This window comes from Lycium ferocissimum, chromosome 11 (genome assembly GCF_029784015.1).
Source record: "Lycium ferocissimum isolate CSIRO_LF1 chromosome 11, AGI_CSIRO_Lferr_CH_V1, whole genome shotgun sequence".
Lineage (NCBI taxonomy): Eukaryota > Viridiplantae > Streptophyta > Magnoliopsida > Solanales > Solanaceae > Lycium > Lycium ferocissimum.
The window spans coordinates 49,535,499-49,556,347 of NC_081352.1; the positions used below are offsets into that span (position 1 = coordinate 49,535,499).

The 20,849-nt window shown below is 37.3% G+C and overlaps 1 protein-coding gene and 1 long non-coding RNA gene across 3 annotated transcripts; one reads left to right on the top strand and one right to left on the bottom strand.

Moving 5' to 3' along the window:
- Nucleotides 1-1,041: 1,041 nt before the first annotated feature.
- On the bottom strand, nucleotides 1,042-5,096 carry LOC132036310 (heterogeneous nuclear ribonucleoprotein 1-like). 2 transcript variants are annotated; one of them, XM_059426619.1, is made up of 6 exons: nucleotides 4,943-5,096; nucleotides 4,581-4,621; nucleotides 3,521-3,684; nucleotides 2,425-2,524; nucleotides 2,140-2,309; nucleotides 1,042-1,880 (listed from the first exon to the last, which is right to left on the bottom strand). In XM_059426619.1, exons 1-6 carry the CDS (start codon nucleotides 4,984-4,986, stop codon nucleotides 1,374-1,376), a joined length of 1,026 nt encoding a protein of 341 aa, XP_059282602.1. In that variant the 5' UTR covers nucleotides 4,987-5,096; the 3' UTR covers nucleotides 1,042-1,373. The 2 variants fall into 2 exon arrangements, with proteins under 2 accessions (XP_059282602.1, XP_059282603.1); XM_059426620.1 differs by lacking the exon at nucleotides 4,581-4,621 and having other exon boundaries at nucleotides 4,943-5,043.
- LOC132036311 (uncharacterized) lies at nucleotides 3,844-4,541 on the top strand. The gene is made up of 3 exons (XR_009409557.1): nucleotides 3,844-3,947; nucleotides 3,989-4,118; nucleotides 4,340-4,541. It is a non-coding gene; the product is annotated as an uncharacterized LOC132036311 (long non-coding RNA).
- Nucleotides 5,097-20,849: the final 15,753 nt, after the last annotated feature.

Below are 20,849 nucleotides of genomic sequence, written 5' to 3' on the forward strand. Positions count from 1 at the left end.
AACAAACTAAGATACCCATAGCTTCCAACGAGTGTTAGTAAGGGAAGAAGAAAAGAGAAGAAACACCTATTTCCTCCCTTTCATTTTACCATACTTTATCCTCTTAGTACACCAACCCAAAAATAAGGTTTCCTTGGTTGAAAGTTGTTATTATATTATTGGAAAAAGATTAGGGGACCACGGAAAATCGAATCATACTAAAAGTATTCCTGGGCAGAAAATCTTCTAGCATATAAACACAGATCACACATGATTAACTTAACAATTTCAACAAGCACCTTATATAACAATATTAAAAGACCAACTAAAGCAGCTAAGATGATAATTAGCCCAAGTTTTACTTAATTCCAGTAACGTCTCTTTTCAGTACTTTCGGCTGAAAAAAGGTAAAAAGGAGTAGGACTTGGGACAAGTTTTTGCAAAACAGCCGCCAATTGTCAATTCTGCATTTCATAAGATAATATACAAAGAATAGAAGCTGAAGTTACAAAACTGTGACCAATACATCATATTCGACATAAATTAAGATACAGATTGAAGCCACTTACAAGTATGCTAACCTGAAAGATTATAAACATATTAGATCTCGATTACCAAAACGAAACAATTAAAGTGACGGAGAAAAAAAAGACGAATGCGGAAAAACAAAAAAGTACTATGAACTGCTCCCGCACAAACCAGGAAGCTGTAGGCACCCTACCCCCCTCCCGTTTTAATACGTAAGCACCCTAAACTATGAATGTTCAAAACGAGACATATCCTTTCAAAATTAAGACAAAGTACCGGCCAGACTAACAATCTACCCTTTAAGCCTTAAAATGTAAATGCCTTCTTCAAAAATCTGGCTCAGCACATTTCTAGAATAAAGTGGCGCAAAGGAAAATAACTTATCCGCAACTATGATTGAGCGTGACCAAGCTACGCCCACTACACCACACAAAGTGATAGCTACAAACACCATAGATCTCTAAACGTAAAAGGCTCAGGAACCTATCATAGAGTGGTACCTGATGAGGAGAGTAAATGGAGAAAACACAAGCCTGCAAAAGAAGGTTCTAGCTAAATAGAGAACAATACGAGCCTGCATCATACGTATCTATGAAACCAAACTTACAAGACACGAAAGAACTTCAAAAGAAGGTTCTAGCTAATTCATAGTTCATAAACAGAGAAAATGTCTAAACTAAGACAAAGCACAAGCTATATCATAGCTATCTATGTATGGTTCTCTGGTCGCACAGTAGTAATAAGAAGTGGCAAACTAGGGCTCCTCAAATCTTCTAGGTGGTGTCTCCTTGCTAGTGATCCGAGATATCTACTCAACCCTGGGACGAGGATGCCCTGAATGCAACTCCTACAAAGCTTAGGAAAATCTACCTGGCGTAAGGATGGTAACGGCCACTGCCACTATACCCTCCTCCCCTACTTCCATATAAACCTCCTGGTCCACCATAACTAGCACCAGGGCCAGAATCATAACCAGCACCAGGGCCAGCTCCACCATAACCCCCATAACCACCTCCACGGCCATATGCTCCTAGCCCGCTGCTACCATATCCCCCACCATAACCACCGGCGTACGAGCCAAAGCGACTAGAGTAACCGAGTGAGGGGTCTCCACGGTAACCACCAAAATCACTACCGCCAAAGTCTCCATATCTACCACCAAATTCACCAGCACCGTATCCTCCATAGTCACCAAACCTAGATCCAAACGACCTATAAGAAGCAGGGCCAAAACCGCCACTGTCAAAACCGCTATATGAATCGGCAAATCCTCCATAACTATCACCATATCCACGCCCCCTAGAGTTACTACCATATGCAGGAGCTGATGCTGGGTTTGAGGGTTTCTTTGGTTCTGCCTTCTTGATCTCAACCTACAACAAAGAAGCAAGTTAACCTAGAAGTTCCACCTGCATAATAGTCTGACAGCTCAGCACTAAAAGATGCATACCACAATGGAGAAACCTACAAACTTATACTCCTTTCATTAAACTATCACATATGCAGCTCCCTTAAAGCAGATAGGTATATTTAAAAGGAGAAAATTAGCCTGGGAGATGAGGTCCACTTTGTACACACGACAGCATGTCCCAGAACATTTGAGATCATGAAGAAATAACCAACAAAACTTACCTGAGTACCCATCATGTCAATCCTATTTCCCTCAGCCAGCAAATTATCAACTACTTGTTCATTATCAAACACAATAAATCCAAAGCCTCTAGAACGCTTGGTTACGTGATCTCGTATGATCTCATATTCTGTTACTTTCGCAAACTTCGAGAAGAACTCCTTGAATTCATCTGACAATAAATGTACAAAGAGACAACAGTTAAAGTACTTCAAAGAATTAAGAATACTACTGCAACTACCAGACAACAGAACTAGTCAGTATGTAACAAAAGAGTGCATTGTTACCTTCAGTCATGGTAGTAGGAATGCCACCAACGAAAATCTTCTTTGTTTTAAAATCCTTTGAATCCGTAGATCCTTTCGGAATGGTTCTTTTAATCTCAACCTGGATAAAACCAATACCACAATTTGCAAGCCACAATCCTTCATTAATAATAGTGAGATATGATTTTCAGCTGAAGCTTAAGAAAACCAGTGATACTCAGAACTCTAGCAAATAAATGAAACCAACCAAGCTAACAGCCTCACCAGCATATGACTAACTAAATTGTGTGTGCATATTGCAAGTAGTCAAAAAAGTTTTTTACTCACTATTGCAAGTAATCGAAGTTACCTTGATCAGTATTGCAAATAATCAACAAAGTTCACCATAGTTTTCTAATATTTCAACTCAATTCGAATACAATTAACTCGGGAAAACCAGGACCACAATTTGCAGGTCACAATCTTTAAGTACTTACAAAAATATGATTTTCAGCTAAATCTTAAGAAAACCAGTATAACTTAAACAACAACATCATCATACACGGTGTAAACCCATAAGTGGGATCCGGGGAGGGTCGAGTGTACGCAGACCTTACCCCTACCTTGGTGAGGTAGAGGAGGTTTTTCCGATAGACCATCGGCTCAAGGAAAGTGTTTTCAAAACAGTTTTGGAAAATACAAGGGTAAAAGGCTATAGTGAAAATACTGAAGAAATTGCCAACAAAACAGTTAAGATAACCAAAGTAAAAGGAACAACAGTAGTGATAAAATTGAGGAATAAGATAATAATAATAATAATAATAATAATAATAATAATATAACAATAGTAGTGATACTGATAAGGGGGAAGTGGGAGCAGATAGCGTGCTCTAAACTAGAACCAAGCTCTCCCACACAACAGAGAGTATTACTTAGAACTCTAATAAATAAATGAAACCCGTCAACCAAGCTCACGATCTCACAAGCATATGACTAACTAAAGTGGTTGTACATATTTCAACTAAAGCAGTCACAAAGTTCACCAGAGTTTTCTAATATTTCAACTCAATGCGACTACAATTGAACGTTAAGAAGGAGCTACATAAAGCACTAGAAAACTGAAAGCTAAACTACTCACTTGTTTGTCATTGATAATATGGTTTTCTGCTATAACAGTGTCTACAACAGAAGGATCCGCATAAGTGATGAACCCAAAACCTCTGGGTCTACCTGTATGCCTATCTTTCATAATCACCGAGTCTATTATCTCCCCATACTTCTCAAAGTACTTCACAAATTGTTCTACCAAATCAAAATCCAATTTTCAGTAACACCCTCGTCAGTAAATCAAAAACCCACTAGCAAGAAACAATTAATACATAAAAACAAGAGTTAATCGACAAAAACACACTTAAACTATCACTTTTTCACGAGTTTCACACCCCAACTATCAGTTGATTCCTTTTCCTACCTGAACTATCACTATCTATGTATTGAAACACACCTAGTTGAGTAGATGATGATAATTCAGGTAGGAAAAGAAACCGCTAGTAGATGGTCTAGGTGTGTTCTAATACATAGATAATATTCGGGTACAAAAAGGTAGGTATTTTAATACATAGATGATATTCGGGTACGAAAAGGGTAGGTGTTTTTGAATACATAGACGATATTCGGGTATGAAAAGGGTAGGTGTGTTTTAATGCATGGACGATATTCGGGTACGAAAAGGGTAGGTGTTTTTTAATGCATAGACAATATTCGGGCATGAAAAGGGTAGGTGTTTTTTTAATGCATAGACGATATTCGGGTATGAAAAGGGTATATGTATTTTAATGCATATATAATATTCGGGTACGAAAAGGGTATATGTATTTTACTGCATAGACGATATTCAGGTACGAAACGGGTAGGTGTGCTTTAATACATAGACGATATTCAGGTACGAAACGGGTAGATGTGTTTTAATACATAGACGATATTAGGGTACGAAATGGGTAGGTGTGTTTTAATACAAAAGATGATATTGGGGTTACGAAAAAGGTAGGTGTGTTTTAATATATAGAAGATATTCAGTTACGAAAAGGGTAGTGTGTTTTAATACATAGTTCAGGTACGAAAAGGATAGTTGGGGTGTGAAACTCGCTAAAAAGTGATAGTTCAGAACAAGTAGTATGTAACAGTTCACGAACACTAACCTAACGTCGTCTCTTTCGCTAGACCTCCAATAAAGATTTTTCTGTTCAATAAGTTAAACAAAAACCCTAATCAATACACATCAATGTTCATATGAAAGAACAGTAGCTTGGGAAATACACCAACATATTTTCATAGACAGTTTATTACTCCCTCTACCAATTACGCAGTTTCTGAATATAAAAACTATTTAAAAAAAAAAAAACTTAAAGATTGTATGTCTAAATTCACTATCAAAATAAACTAAGTTTAACTCTTGAAATCCAAACTGTATCACATAAATTAAAGAGTATTTATCCAACAAAATGAAAGAAACAAAAAACATGACCGTGAAAGAAAAGAAAAAAAAAATAGAGAAACGAACCCAGGACTAGCACCATCACCGAAATCGGTCTTTCTAGAACCCATAGTTCAGATCTGAGAGAGAGAGTAAAGGGAACTCTAGGGTTCGGTGGTTGTGTATTGATATTGTTGGAAAAAGAATGAGAGATATGATTTTTATGGTGCTATATATAACATCTAAATTAATTAATAACTTAAAGGTAGCTTCTAGAATCAAGATATGTCTTGTGCTTTCTACTCACTCCGTTCACTTTTGGGCGTCGGGTTTTGGCTTCTCAAAAAGTCAATTTGCTTAATATTTGAAGCAAAATTTATTAGATTAATTTAATATTTTAAAATTAAGTATTTAAAAAATACTATAAGTTATAATTTTTTAATAATAATATAATAAAAAATACATATTAAAATATTGGTTAAAGTCTATATAGTTTGATTCTCAGCAAGCGAAAATTAATTTGGTTTTCATATGCTCATGTTACACCCCGGAAAATTTCGCGTTACCAAGACTGCAGACGGCTTAGGTTGAGTTCAAGGGAGAGTAAAGTTATACAAGTATTAGGGATGAAGATTATATTATATGAGTATAATATATATATATATATATATATATATATATATATATATATATATATATACGTGTGTGTGTGTGTGTGACATTTGAAACCCGTATGGTGTAAATCGGTTAATAAGTTACTTGATGAATAGCCCCGTAGCTAAAGTTAAGGTGGGCCCACATGTCGGGGTTTATAAAGGACGTATGAAAAGTTATATGAGTAGTACATGGGAAGTTGAGCATGTCTTAAGATGGACCCTTAAGCCAAATATGGGCATAAGCCCTCCAAAAGGATGGTTTAAGAATACGTTTTCGGACGATCTGACTCAAGGAGGCCAAAACGTCATTATAAGCTTGGAATTTGGAAACACACCAAAGATGAAAGTTGTAGATAATTGAAATAAGCTTTAAATGTGTCAGCGGGCCCTCATACGATAAGCGGGGATCAAACGTTATGATCATTTTAAGACGGTACATCGAGTAGAGAATTTACTGCGCGAACGCACCGCCAAGGTGGCGCGATCGCGTCGCAAATTTTAAGTCGGTCTGACGGATTTGCCGGACCGTTATAAAAAGGGGCTTACCCCTTCTTTCCTTTTCCAAACACACCCAAAGCCTCTCAAATTTTCTGGAAACTTCCCCCAACCTCCACTTATCAAATTTTGATGCGGATTAGGTAGAATTCCCCGAATTCCCACCCAGACAGCGTATAGTTGCGATTATAGTATCGTATTGCGAGGGATTTAGGCTTGAATTCAGGGTGGATATCAAAGATATCGCGATTTTAGCTAGAGTAAGGTATGAATTCTTCCTTATTAATATTGATTTAAGTTTAATTACGGAGATAGAACTATTAAATAGCCGTATAATAATTTAGATAGAACTATTAAATAGCCGTATAATAATTTTATCGGTGGAAATATGGGATAAACATCGTAGGAGATGTTTTATAGAGTACTTTGGTGTTGATGATATTATGGATGATGTTGGTATTGTTGTTGTTGATGTTGGTTGTTGAATTGAGATTACGGGCTCGGCATATAAACAGGGGAGATACTACCCGATTTTCGCCAGGATATGAAGTAGTTTAATTTGAAAGCTTAGTACAAGTATACGACGAGAAGTCTAACGATAGTATGAATTCTTTCGAATGTAGATTTATGAGCGCGGAAGGATAAGCATAGGTATTAGGAGACCGAACAGGTATGTTAAGGCTAGTCCCTTCCTTTCCAAAGGCATGATTCGTTTCTTGTGAACTCATAATTGTTTTCCAAAATGTCTGTACTCTCAAAATTTCCGTAGATTCATGATTACGAAAGTTTCTTATGACACAAAGATGAGTATGCTTTTATGATGATAACGACGATGATGATTCTATTCTAATTTCAAGTTCATGATTTTGATAATATTATGAGATTATAGAGTTACTTCATGATTTTCTTGATGCCACTCATTGTTGATTGATCTCGCCTCATGTTCTTGTTCCTTCAAGGTGAGATATAGCGGTGATAGTTGTTCCATAATATAAATCGGAAATTACTGACCTTACGTCACTCCACTAAAGTGGTAGCTTATGTTTGAACCCTCATGCATGCTATGAGTATAATATATGTGTAAAGCTATTTTGTGACATTACCAAGTTCTATTATTTCATTTTGCTATTGCACTGCACTCATTCTATGATGTGTTGTTTACATATATAAGGCACAGTTGACAGGGGGTGAAGTTGTGGCCTTTGTTGTGATGTATATATGTAAGGCACAGTTGACAGGGGGTGAAGCTGTGGCCTTTGTTGTGATGTATATATGTAAGGTACAGTTGACAGGGGGTGAAGCTGTAGCCTTTGTTGTGATGTATATATGTAAGGCACAGTTGACAGGGGTGAAGTTATGGCCTTTGTCGTGATGTATATGTAAGGCACAGTTGACAGGAGGTGAAGTTGTGGCCTATGTGATGGCGTGCATGTGCATTTCTATAGATATGTGTGCTTTCCTGATATATATATATATATATATAGTCATGTTGATTTATTTAGCTTCACATATTCACTGGCATGTCTCAGATGTCTCCCAAGAGCTTATGTACATGTTTATTTTATGCCTTACATACTCAGTACATTACTCGTACTGACTCCCCTATTGTTTAGGGGGTTGCGTTCATGCCCGCAGGTCTAGATAAGCAGAGAGATGGTCCAGCTCAGTAGGACTTCCCCCACAGTAGTCGGTGCGCTCCATTCAGTCCGGGGCTGCAGTTCGTTTTGGTATGCCATTTTGATTTGTAAATGTATGGGTATGACGGGCGCCCTGTCCCATCCTCTTTACAACTTGTACTCCACTAGAGGTCTGTAGACAAATGTACGTAGTTGGGATATTATGTAGCCATGACGGCTCCTGTTTTGTTGTACAGCATGTATAGCAACCTAGTAACGACCTAGCAACTTATACATATATATATATATATATATATATATATATATATATATATATATATATATATATATATATATATATATATATATATATATATATATATATATATATATATATATATGGTCATGAGTCCTGGATACGAGGTTATGATGTTGTTCTTTCCGGCTAGCGTAGTCCAGAGAGGGGTTGTATATGGGCCACTCTATTATTCAGTTAGCCCCAGGTGCTAGTAGATGGGTGCTTGGTCATTTGAGGTCAGGCACTCGTCACGACTCATCGATTTGGGTCGTGACAGCTCACAATGGGAAGTTACACGATTTTATGCAGTAGGCGGATCTCCAGCCTCTCGATTGGATACAGAGTCCAGTCAGGACATCTCTGTTGCAGTACCATATAGCCAGCCTAGCTGAGATAGTTAGACCCAAATGAGAGAGGGATGTTTACACAAACGCTTAGATTCACTATTTACTTTTTTCAATTGGTGCATATAGTAGGCGTTTGGACAAAAATATGATATCTTTCAAAAATTTCAAACTCATCTTCAATTTTTTCAGAAAATCATTCCAATGTATGACCAAATAATATTTTCTCATTTTAATCGCTGAAATTTTTAATTTAAATCCCCCCCCCCCCCCCCAACAAAAAAACCTATGGCATCTGAATCCCTCCAAATGATACAATTAGAGCACAATACAATTCCATTGAACCAACTGAGGTCATTATTTGTTGTCTTTTCCTACTATGAATGGGCAATTTCGTTGTTACTCAAAAATTAATCCAAAGACACGATACACTCAAATTTAAGTAAACAACCAAAACAAACATTGTATTTAAACGAACAAAACAATAGGTAACAACCATCCAAACAAGCTGTTAATGTTTTCATTTTCAAAATAATTATTAAAAAAAAAACTCCAAGATCAATTTCCCAAAATTAAATCACATGCACATTTGTTTTCCAGAAAAAAATAAACAGAAGAAACAAAACCAAAACTTCTTACCTGTAAAAAATAAACATACAAAAAGAAAACGAAAAATACACTTTCAACACCAAATGGTATTATAATTATTATATTATTATAAAGAAAACAACCACGACAGATGACTTCACTCCATGTGAACAAAGCTACCATTCAGTACACAACAAACACAAAACTATCAATTTTAACGAGGCTCTACTATGCAACAAGTTGTCAGGCCTTTAACAGTTAAAAAGTTAATCCAAAACATTTTCTCTCTACTGAGGTCATTATTTGTTGTCTTTTCCCACTATTACATGGAGAGAGATTCGCAAAGAACAAGTTCACTTCTTTCCCTTTCCCTTTCCCTTCCTACATAACACTCCTCTGTTGCAAGACAATAAAGATAAAAATAAAAAATAAAGGGAAAAGGGTAAAAAATGCCCTTCTTCTTTGGGAAAAGGGCTAAAAATATCATCTGTTACAAATTTGGGTAAAAAATACCCCTCCTGTCATTAAAGTTTTCAAATAGACCCCTGTCTTAACGGAAATCCCCAACATAACCCGATTTCATTTTTAAATCCGACCCAACTAAATAAAAATCCATATGGGTTACCCGCTCCTGTGCCTATTGGCTCCAGATGTAGGACTCGGGAACAAGTGTCATGCCCCAAAACCCACCCTAGACGTGACCGACATCCAATGTCATGAACAACATCGGAAGAACCTTGTAATATATGGAAAAAGTTTAATACCTTCAAATCAACCATTTTCTAATAAGTAAGAGACACAACCTTAACATATATCCAAGATAAAGTCTTGCTCATTAAAACAAAACAGTGGAAGTCTAAATCCATACTTAAATAATATATGGCAACATGACCCAACAATCATGAAAAACATCCATGACAGTACCCATAGTTCAACAACCATCTAAGGAGCTTCTACGAAATAAAGAGTGTCTAAAGTCTCGAGACGCAGCTCGGAAGCTAAAAGCAATATGAAAAATAAAGGTGTCCCATGAATGAAGGCATGGGCTCGCCAATAGTCTGGAAAGCAGCAAGTATTCCTAATCTGCGAGATCTGTCTGTACCTACTCTCCTTCGTAACCTAACATAGAGGTACATATAAGTAATATAGCAAAATAATACAATAATGATTAGTGAAAACAGTTCCAATAAAATAATCTGAAATCAAAGATGAGATCAATCGTACAACTCAAAACCATCAATAGAAAACCATCAAGAGAAATATATCTCTCTTCCGATTCAGTACACCATTTATTAGCGTTTGAGTTTTCTCAATTCGAGATCAATATCATCAACAAGCCACTCATAGGAGAATCAATCAATCGATACTCCGGGGTAGGAAACCACGGAGGCTAATCGTCCTCTGGACTAGCACAATAATAGATGCACCGGGCTATACGCCTCGGAGGTTAATCGTCCTCTAGACTGATACAACAATAGATGTACCGGGCTATACGCCTCGTAGGTCAATCGTCCTCTGGACTGACACAGCAATACTCGTATCGATACGTTAGGATCCATAATGGCTAATTGTCCTCTGGACTAGCACAGCTTGCTCATACAGGCCCAAACACAAACAAAACACCAATCATAGCATATTAGCCGAATCACCCATCATGGTATAGAAACTGAATCCCAAATCATGGCATGGAAGCCGAATCACAAGTCATATCATGATAGTCAAATTACTCATTATGGATTATGTTCATCATCCCATTATAGAGGTACATCGAATCATTTCATTTAGAAAATCGGGTTCACTTCTTTAAACAAGTTTCAATTGCAACACAATCCATTATAGAGCACAATCCATTATAGAGCATTCACATGAGATATTCAAGCTCTTAAATTATGAAGTTTAAACATCCCTTATGGGATAATTCAAGTTCGAATGCCACAGCTTTATATCTCAAATTTTCAATCATCCTTCAGAGATGGAAACAATCATGAATACGTATATATAATATAGTACAAACAAGGTTTAATGCGGGCTTGTCCCTCACGCACACAAACCACAACTAAAGTCACACAAATCGTTTCAAAAGAGTATGTTAAAAAAGAGACATACATCAAAAGAAGGTTTTTGTCACGACCCGCCTAGAGGGCCGCGACGGGTACCCGGAGCTAGATACCGAGCACCATACGTCATACCACTATCGTCTTAACCTGTAATCATATAAGCTTCATAAACATGTACACATACCCACATATACAAGCATGCATGACAGCAAAAGAATAATGTACAGAATATACATCGAGGGCACATGACAACTGTTACCCACATACACGTATCTACGAGCCTCTAACTGAAACTCTGAGGTCATGACGATGGGACAGGACCCCATCATATGCAAATATGTACACAAAAGAATATATCCAAGACGGCACCTCCGGTCTATGGAAGTGCTCTGGTGCAAGCTGGTCCGACTCCTAGGAGGCTGGGTCGTCTCCCTGTCTACCTGTGGGCATGAGCACAGCATCCAAAAGAAAAGGATGTCAGTACGAACAATGTACTGAGTATGTAAGGCATATATCATAAAGTAACAGAAGCACAAGAAGACAAAACAAGGATGAAAAGATAGCTGGTAACTGCTTGCCTCTTAAGGCGGAACCATGCATGCATACGCATAACATATCATATCAGGTATTGCTGCGGAACGTGCAGCCCGATCCATATATTGCCGTGGAACGTACGGACCGATCCATTATCCGTATAGCTCGCGTCCGGGATGATATCATAATAGGCCAACTGATCAGGTGGCTGTGCATCTATAGCATATATATAATATACGTAGCATGAGAGCCCAAATAAAAGTGCGCCCTCTCGGAGTGACATAAGGTCGTAAACCTCCGAGTGCATTATAACATCATCATCATTAGATCGTGTCTGGGTGATCCATGACGTAACCTACGGCCATATGTAATATAGCTTCGACTTAAGCTGAAGCCATATGCTTTTATAACTGGGCCATATGTAATATAGCCCACTTAGACACGAGCAGTGGCCATATGCTTTATAGCCCACTCAGTCACGTCAGGAAACCATTTAGAATGCTAAGCTTGAAAATCTTTCGGATTGGAGTCATTGTAAGATTCTTTAGGAACTATAAGCTTTTGGCATTTCTGGGAGTAAAATATCGAGAATAACATATACAAAATCAACATATAGGGGTCATGCCTTTGAAAGAAAAAGGGGATAGCCTCACATACCTTTGTATCTCCTTAACGACGTCTACTAAAAGCTCTCCTTCCATCTTACAATTCTACATATAAGAGGGTTCGTACGAAGGTTAGATTGTTGAGGGCATACTTACGTTTAAATTGAAGCGGATAAAGCTAACGAAAATTGGGCAGCATTTCGTTTGTTTCGACAACTTTTTCTCATATAACCAAACAGCTCCCAAACAACACAACAACATCCATAATATCATAATACGCAAATTCCCCTAAAGTTAAACATTATTCCATCTCTAAACTCATTTTCGGAATCCTCCATAACCATTACTAGAATACAACTTCATACTTGTTTATAATTCCAGTTCTTCAACTACTCAACACCCTTACTATCATGAAATAATTATAATACTCACCTTGATTACGTAAAGATGATCTTTGGATAAAAATACTCCACTTGACTACCAAGGAGATTTCCAACTTCTATCAACCTTTCGGAAGCATTTACATCCTTGATTCTACTAACTTTTGGTGTTTGATCCTTTAATCTCCCTACTTGATTAGTGTGATATGGAGAAAATTCTAGAGGTTTGGAGAGTGTTTGAGACGTGGGAAATGAGAAAAAGAAGGGAAACCGTGCCTATAAAATTAGAATTCAGACCCGACCCGGAATATACGGTGCAATATACGGTTTGTACAATTTATACGGTCCGTATATTAGACCGTATATTCTTTCCAGAATCTCCAGAAATTTTCCCCCTTCACTGGAGGAGTTCGACGGCCAAACATACGGGCCGTATAAAATATACGGTCCGTACATTGGACCGTATAATCCCCAATTTTTTTCGATTTCGTTCTCGTTGCTTCGTTCGATCTCAAATCCTTATGGAACTTTCTTGGTACTCGTGCAACACCTCCTTAACGATCTAACAGACATTATAAATCGTCCTTAAATCCTTGCTAGACATTCCTTAGCTCAACACCCATGAAATCCTTCCCAAACGTAACTTATACTTCACTTTTATGACGAGCCTAATTCGCCAAGTCCGATGACCTAAGAATCTCATCGTATATACATTAAGGCTGCCAATTGCCCTCTTATAGTCGTGAAGGTCTCGTGTCCACCTTGACCGACGTCAGTCCATTCACGACGCCACGTCACGAAATGGCCGAGGTGTAACATTCTCCCCCCTTTAGAACATTCGTCCTCGAATGTTAAATTCTCGGGAATCTTGCAAAAATTTCGCCAGAGTTTCCCCTGTAATTTGGCACTACCATCCTATCACAGCAACCCAAAATACACCGCCACCCAGGGCTACAACATCAACAATAAGAAATATGGCCACACACGACCCGGAATCAATAAAGTAGAACATTTCATACCTGGGGGCATTGATGTTTCACCTTGGGCCTCCGTTGGGGGTGGAGACAGATGCGGATATTTGATCTTTATAGCTTCTTCTTCTTCCCAAGTCATTTCCTCTCTATTATCATTCCTCCATAATACCTTGACTGAAGCGACCTCTTTATTTCTAAGCTTCCGCACTTGTCTATCTAGTACAGCAACAAGAACTTCTTCATAGGTCAGTTTTTCAGTGACTTGAATATCGCTTACGGGTACCATTTTGGTCGAATCTCCAACGCATCTACGGAGCATCGATACATGGAAAACTGGATGAACTAAATTCAGCTCTGAGGGTAAGTCCAGCTCGTAAGCTACTTGGCCCACTCTGCGTATAATCTTGTAGGGCCCAATGTATCGAGGACTAAGCTTACCTTTCTTACCAAATCTCATTATTCCCTTCATTGGCAACACCTTCAAGAATACCCAGTCATTAACCTGAAACTCCAAATTCCTACGGCGATTATCGGCGTAAGACTTTTGGCGGCTTTGAGCTGTCACCAACCGGTCTTGGATGAGCTTAATCTTCTCCACCGCTTGTTGGATCAATTCTGGGCCTATTAGTTGTGTCTCTCCCACTTCAAACCATCCAATAGGCGATCTACACTTCCTCCCATATAAAGCCTCATAAGGAGCCATCTGAATACTGGCGTGATAACTGTTGTTGTAGGCAAACTCAATAAGTGGCAAATGATCCTCCCAATTTCCGCCAAAGTCCAACGCACAAGCTCGTAACATGTCTTCTAAGGTCTGAATAGTGCGTTCAGCTTGCCCGTCAGTCTGCGGATGAAATGTCGTGCTAAATTTCACTTGAGTGCCCAATCCTTCTTGAAAGGATCTCCAGAATTTAGCTGTAAATTGTGCTCCTCTGTCAGTAATGATAGATATAGGAATGCCGTGAAGCCGCACTATCTCTTTGAGATATAATCTAGCATAATCTTCTGCTGAATATGTAGATCTAACCGGGAGAAAATGTGCTGACTTTGTGAGCCTGTCGACAATCACCCAAATGGAGTCGTATTTATGTCGAGAACGAGGTAATCCAACAACAAAATCCATGTTGATCGCCTCCCATTTCCAGGTTGGAATTTCCATTTCTTGCAAGAGTCCTGCTGGTTTCTGGTGCTCGATTTTCACCTGTTGGCAGTTCGGGCATTGAGCTACAAACTCGGCTATATCTCTCTTCATTCCTTCCCACCAATACATTGATTTAAGATTATGGTACACTTTCGTCGCTCCTGGATGGACGGAATAACGGGAGTAATAGGCTTCTTCCAGAATCCGACGACGAAGTCCCGCAATATCCGGAACACATAACCTGTTCTGATACCTGAGAACCCCATCTGCAGAGACTTCAAATGGTGACCCTTCCTTTGGGAATTGCACACCTTTATAATACTTCAATTTGGGATCCTCGTATTGACGCTCTTTTATTTCTGTGTCCAAGGATGAAACAGCTGGGTTAAGCACATTAACTCTGGTATCGCCCAATTCCATTAAACGAACTCCCAAACTAGCCCCGGTGAAGTTCACGGCTAATTTTTTCTTTCGGCGAACATCACTTCTACTACCCATAGATTTACAGATAAGGGCATCAGCTACCACATTTGCTTTACCAGGATGGTATAGAATGTTTACGTCATAATCTTTCAATAGCTCTAGCCATCGCCTTTGACGCAGGTTCAGTTCCTTCTGCTTAAAGATATATTGGAGACTCTTGTGATCTATGTAGATGTCTACGTGGACGTCGTACAAATAATGCCTCCATATTTTCAGAGCGTGAATAACTGCAGCTAATTCAAGGTCGTGAGTCGGATAATTCTTCTCATGGTTGCGTAGTTGCCTGGAGGCATAGGCAATGACCTTGCCATGCTGCATCAATACACGCCCCTAACCCGACACCTGAGGCATCACAATACACCACGTAACCTTCTGATCCTTCTGGGAGCGTCAGGACTGGGGCTGAGGTTAACCTATCTTTCAGCTCCTGAAAGCTCCGCTCACAAGCATCTGTCCACTGAAATTTGGCAGCTTTCTGTGTCAGCTTCGTCAACGGTGCCGAAATAGAGGAAAATACTTCCACAAATCTCCTGTAATACCGCTAGACCTGGGAAGCTACGGACCACTGGCGTAGAGGCCTTGGCCAAGTCTTCACAGCTTCAATCTTTTGGGTATCAACCCGAATACCATCAGCTGAGATGATATGGCCCAGAAAAGTTACAGAGTTCAACCAGAATTCACATTTTGAGAATTTAGCATATAGTTTGCGAGCTCGGAGAATTCCAAGAACAGTGCGCAAATGTTCTGCATGCTCTTCCTCTGATTTAGAGTATACCAGGATGTCATCGATGAATACAATTATAAATAAATCCAGGAATGGCCTAAACACATCATTCATCAGATTCATGAACACCGCTGGAGCGTTAGTCAAACCAAATGACATCACCCGAAATTCATAATGACCATATCTGGTCCTAAAAGCCGTGTTCGGAATATCTTCTTCTTTGACTCTCACTTGATGGTATCCTGACCTCAGATCTATCTTGGAAAACCACTTGGCCCTTTGTAGTTGATCGAATAGATCATCGATCCTCGGAAGTGGGTATTTATTCTTTATTGTCATCTCGTTCTAACCGCCTATAATTGATACACATCCGTAGGATCCATCTTTCTTCCTTACGAATAAGACAGTGCTCCCCCATGGCGATGAAGCGGGCCTAATAAACCCCTTCTCGAGTAAATCCTTCAGCTGTGCTTTTAGTTCTTTCAATTCTGCAGGATCCATTCTGTAGGGAGGAATAGATATTGGCTCAGTGTCCGGCAATACGTTGATGGTAAACTCAATCTCCCGTTCTGGTGGAAGACCTGGGAGCTCGTCCGGAAATACATCTGGAAACTCGTTCACTACCGGAACGGATTGAAGAGTTGGAGGCTTTGCTTCCGTATTATGGACTCGAACTAGATGATAAACATAGCCCTTGGCGATCATCTTCCTTGTCTTGATATAAGAAATAAATCTGCCTCTTGGGGATGCAGTGTTACCCTTCCACTCTAGAACTGGTTCTCCGGGAAATTGGAACCGGACCACTTTGGCCCTGCAGTCTACATTTGCATAACAAGAAGCTAACCAATCCATGTCCATAATAACGTCGAAATCCAGCATTTCTAGTTCAATCAAATCAGCTACGGTGTGTCGACCACACACTACAACTATACAGCCCCTATAGATTTGCTTGGCTAGTACTGGGGGTGTTGAAGATGAGCAACAGTTGGTATAGTTGGGGAACTAGCTAGGATTTCAATCCCAACCAGTGTCTGTACTACGATCCAGAACATTAAAGAGATCACTGGAAATCACAGTAAAGATGTGATATATGCAATGCTTAAGGAATGCTCGATGAATTCCAATGAAACTGCTAAAAAGTTTTTACTTATTGAAAGATCTAGTATGTGATCATCCTCATGAATAATAAGCACGCCATTTTAAGTTTAGTACATCCGGATAATTATACTGTTTTATTTGTACACTCAGAAAACATTTATGATATTGAAAAAAAAACGCCAAAGAACATAAATGATTTAATCTAATCTGGATTCGCTACTTCAAAAAGTTGGCCAAATATTAAATGTTAAAAAATCACTAACATATAAAATAAAAAGTAAATAATATTCAAAAACATCCGTAATAAGGCTAGTACAAAAAAAAACAATTTTATTAGGAAAAGAATAAATCACGTTAGTAGTGTTTGTAAGAGACGTGGGTTCTAAATGAGACTGTGGAATACATGCTTTTTAAGTGTCATGATTCTCAAATAATTTGAAAAATGAACCCTATTGACTAGAATGATCTTGACAATATTACTGACTTCTCTTTGTGGTGGAATGATAAGATTAATAGGGCAAAAATTGTTCTCATTCTGCTTGTGTTCTGAATTTGACGGTAATGATAATGTGGCATATATGAAAGTCTAGAACTCCTTGATGTTTTAATAATGAATTAGCTGATCCTCCATACATAGTGGCAGAAGCCTTATTTGAGTATAATCAATTTCTTGAAATAATGCTTGCTGATTCTTCAATGGTAATTTACAAGATAGTCATGAACATCAACTAATTGTGCTAGAAGATGAGATTTGTTTTTTATTGTGGATGCAGGTTTCATGTTGATCACAGAAGGCAATTATTGATGTGGTTGCTATGAATAGCAAGGGTGTTTTGCTTCATGCCCATGGATCCCCGATTCAGATTGTTGGGATGTCTATGATTGCTGAAGTGTTTGCAATTAGACAAGTTATGAAAAAAGTGAAACAACATGGATGGGGGAAACTTTATAGCTTCTCTGATCGAAAGGTGTAGTGAATATATTGAAGAAAAATGTGCAAGCTACTTGGGACATGGATGTATCTTGTGAAGACATTTGCAACATATTTTCATGTCTAAATCATGTTGTGTTTGAACAAATTCCTAAAGATTTAATGTTGTCGCTCATAATTTAACTAAGTATTCAATTTCCATAATGCATGGATGTTCTTGGGATAGAATATTCCCAAGTTGGATAGTGAAGGATGTTGTAAAACTCCTTCGAACATATCATGTCCTTTATGAATTAAGAGATGGAGACTTTTGTGGAAAAAATACCAAAAAAGAAAACAAAAAAAAAGTTTTTCATTCACTAGGATATATGTGCAAAGCACGTGTTTAGAATTTTGTATAATTTTAAACAACTATTTATAAGTTAGATTATTACAAACTTTTTATTATATCAATTATTTTTTCCCTTACATTATTTATTAACATTTGAAAATCATGATAAAATAGTTGAAACAAAATCTGTCATGAAAACTAAAGAAATCACTTTCATCTACGACATCGTCAAGTTGAATACATTCGAAAAATTATCTTTGTTTTATTTGTACAATGAGGAAATAATTATTATACTCAAAAAGCACCAAAGAACATAAATGGTGTAATCTAATATGGGTTCGCAACCCAAAAGTTGACCAACATTTAAATGTTAAAAGACAAAAAAAAAAAAAAAAAAAAAAAAGTAAGTCAAACCAAAAATACCCTTAATAAGACCAATAGCAAAAAAGAAAATAATAGAAGTAAAAATTTTCACTCACTCGGATATACGTGCAAAGCACGTGCTTAGGAATTAATATGATTTTAAATAACTTTTTGTAAGTTTGATTATTACAAACTCATTATTTGAATACTATACTCTAAATTCGTCTCCGAATAGAAGCTAAATTCGTCTCTGAATAGAAGTAAGTATAAACTTGCACTTACATTATCAACCCCATCAAAACAAATATATACTCTTCTTCCATTCTTCATCTTCCAAAGTAAAAGATAGCACACATTGAAAAACACCCAAAATGCTTAGAAACTAGAAAACAAACCATCAAATAAATTCGCATTCAATAAGTTTCTTATATGTGACTGTGGAAGCTCCATATACGACTCATATGAGTTGAAATATATAGAGCGCCAACTCCGCTCTGCCATTATTAATTATATTTTCCTTTCTCATTATTAATTAACATGTGAAAATCATGATAAAATCGTTGAAACAAAATTTCTTATGTCAATTAAAGAATTCACTCCCTTATACAATGCATTCAAGGTGTGTATATCCGAAAAATTACACCATTTTATTTTTACTCGAGGAAACAATTATTATACTCGGTAAACATCAAACAACGTAAATGGAATAATCTAGTTTGGATTTGCGACCCAAAAATTGACCAACGATTAAATGTTAAAAGATGACAAATAATAATAATAATGAAAGTTAGTCAAATACTAAAAATACCCTTAATAAGACCAATAGCCAAAAAGAAAAAATGGAAGTAGATTTTTTCTCTCACTCGGATATGCGTGCGAAGCACGTTCTTAGAAATTTCTATAAATTTAAATAACTCTTTGAAAGTTTAATTATTACAAACTACTTATTTGAATATTATAAAATAAATCCGCTTCTGGATAAACTTCCACTAACAACTTTAACCCCATCAAAACAAATAAATACTCATTTTCTATTCTCCATCTTTCAAAGTGAAAGATAACACACACGGAAAAACCCCAAAATGATTAGAAACTAGAAAACAAATCATCAAATAAATTCGCATCCAATAAGTCTCTTATATGGGACTGTGGAAGCTCCCTCCACGACTCATATGAGTTGAAATCTATAGAGCACCAACTCTTCTCGGCCATTGTTAATTATTTTTTCCTTTGTCATTATACTTGTGAAAATCATGGTAAAATAGTTAAAACAAAAATTCGTATGTCAATTAAAGAATTCACTCTCCTCTACAACACATTCAAGGTGAGTATATCGAAAAAGTTACACCATTTTATTTGTACATCGAGGAAACAGTTATATACTCATTAAACACCTAACAACATATATGGCGTAATCTAATTTGGATTCGCAACCCAAAATTGACCAACAATTAAATGTTAAAAGACGAAAAAAAAATAAAAGTCAGTCAAATACCAAAAAAAACCTCAATAAGACCAATGGCAAAAAAGAAAAAATAGAAGTAAACTTTTTTCATTCACTCGGATATACATGCAAGGCATGTGCTTAGAAATTTATATAATTTCAAATAGCTCTTTTTAAGTTTGATTGTTACATATTCCTTGTTATATAAATTATTTTTCCTTCCTCATTATTAATTAGCATTTGAAAATAATGATAAAATAGTGAAACAAATTTCTCAGCCAGTGTTCGTAATATTGTGGTTGTAAGGGGGTGTTGAAGATGAGCAACAGTAGGTATAGTTAGGGAATTAGATAGGGTTTCAATCCCAGCCAGTGTTCTAATACGATCCAGAACAACAAAGAGATCACTAGAAACCACAGTGAAGACAATATATATGCAATGCTTAATTAATGCTCGATGAATCCCAATGAAACTGCTCAAAAGATTCTACTTACAATATGTGATCATCCTCATGAATAGAATAAGCACGCCCTTTTATAAAGAAAACAACAACGACAGATGACTTCATTGCATGTGAACAAAGCTACCATTCAGTACACAACAAACACAAAACTATCAGTTTTAATGAGGCTCTACTATGCAGCAAGTTTTCGAGCCTTTAACAGTTGAAAAGTTAATTTAAAACATTTTCCCTCTACCGAGATCATTATTTGTTGTCTTTTCCTACTATTACACAGATAGAGATTCCAACAGAAGAAGTTCACTTCTTCTTTCCCTTTCTCTTTCCACATAACAATCCTCTATTGGAAGACAATAAAGATAAAAAATAAAATAAAAATAAAAAGAGTACGTCAAATACCAAAAATACCCTTAATAAGATCAATAGCAAAAAAAAATGGAAGTAAATTTTTTCAATCACTTGGATATACGTG

Coding starts and splice junctions, on each gene's coding strand:
- LOC132036310 (XM_059426619.1), bottom strand. CDS start 4,986: ATGGGTTCTAGAAAGACCGATTTCGGTGATGGTGCTAGTCCTGG. Junction 4,622..4,942: donor GGTGATGGTGCTAGTCCTGG/GTTCGTTTCTCT, acceptor CTTATTGAACAG/AAAAATCTTTATTGGAGGTC. Junction 3,685..4,580: donor AGCGAAAGAGACGACGTTAG/GTTAGTGTTCGT, acceptor TTGATTTGGTAG/AACAATTTGTGAAGTACTTT.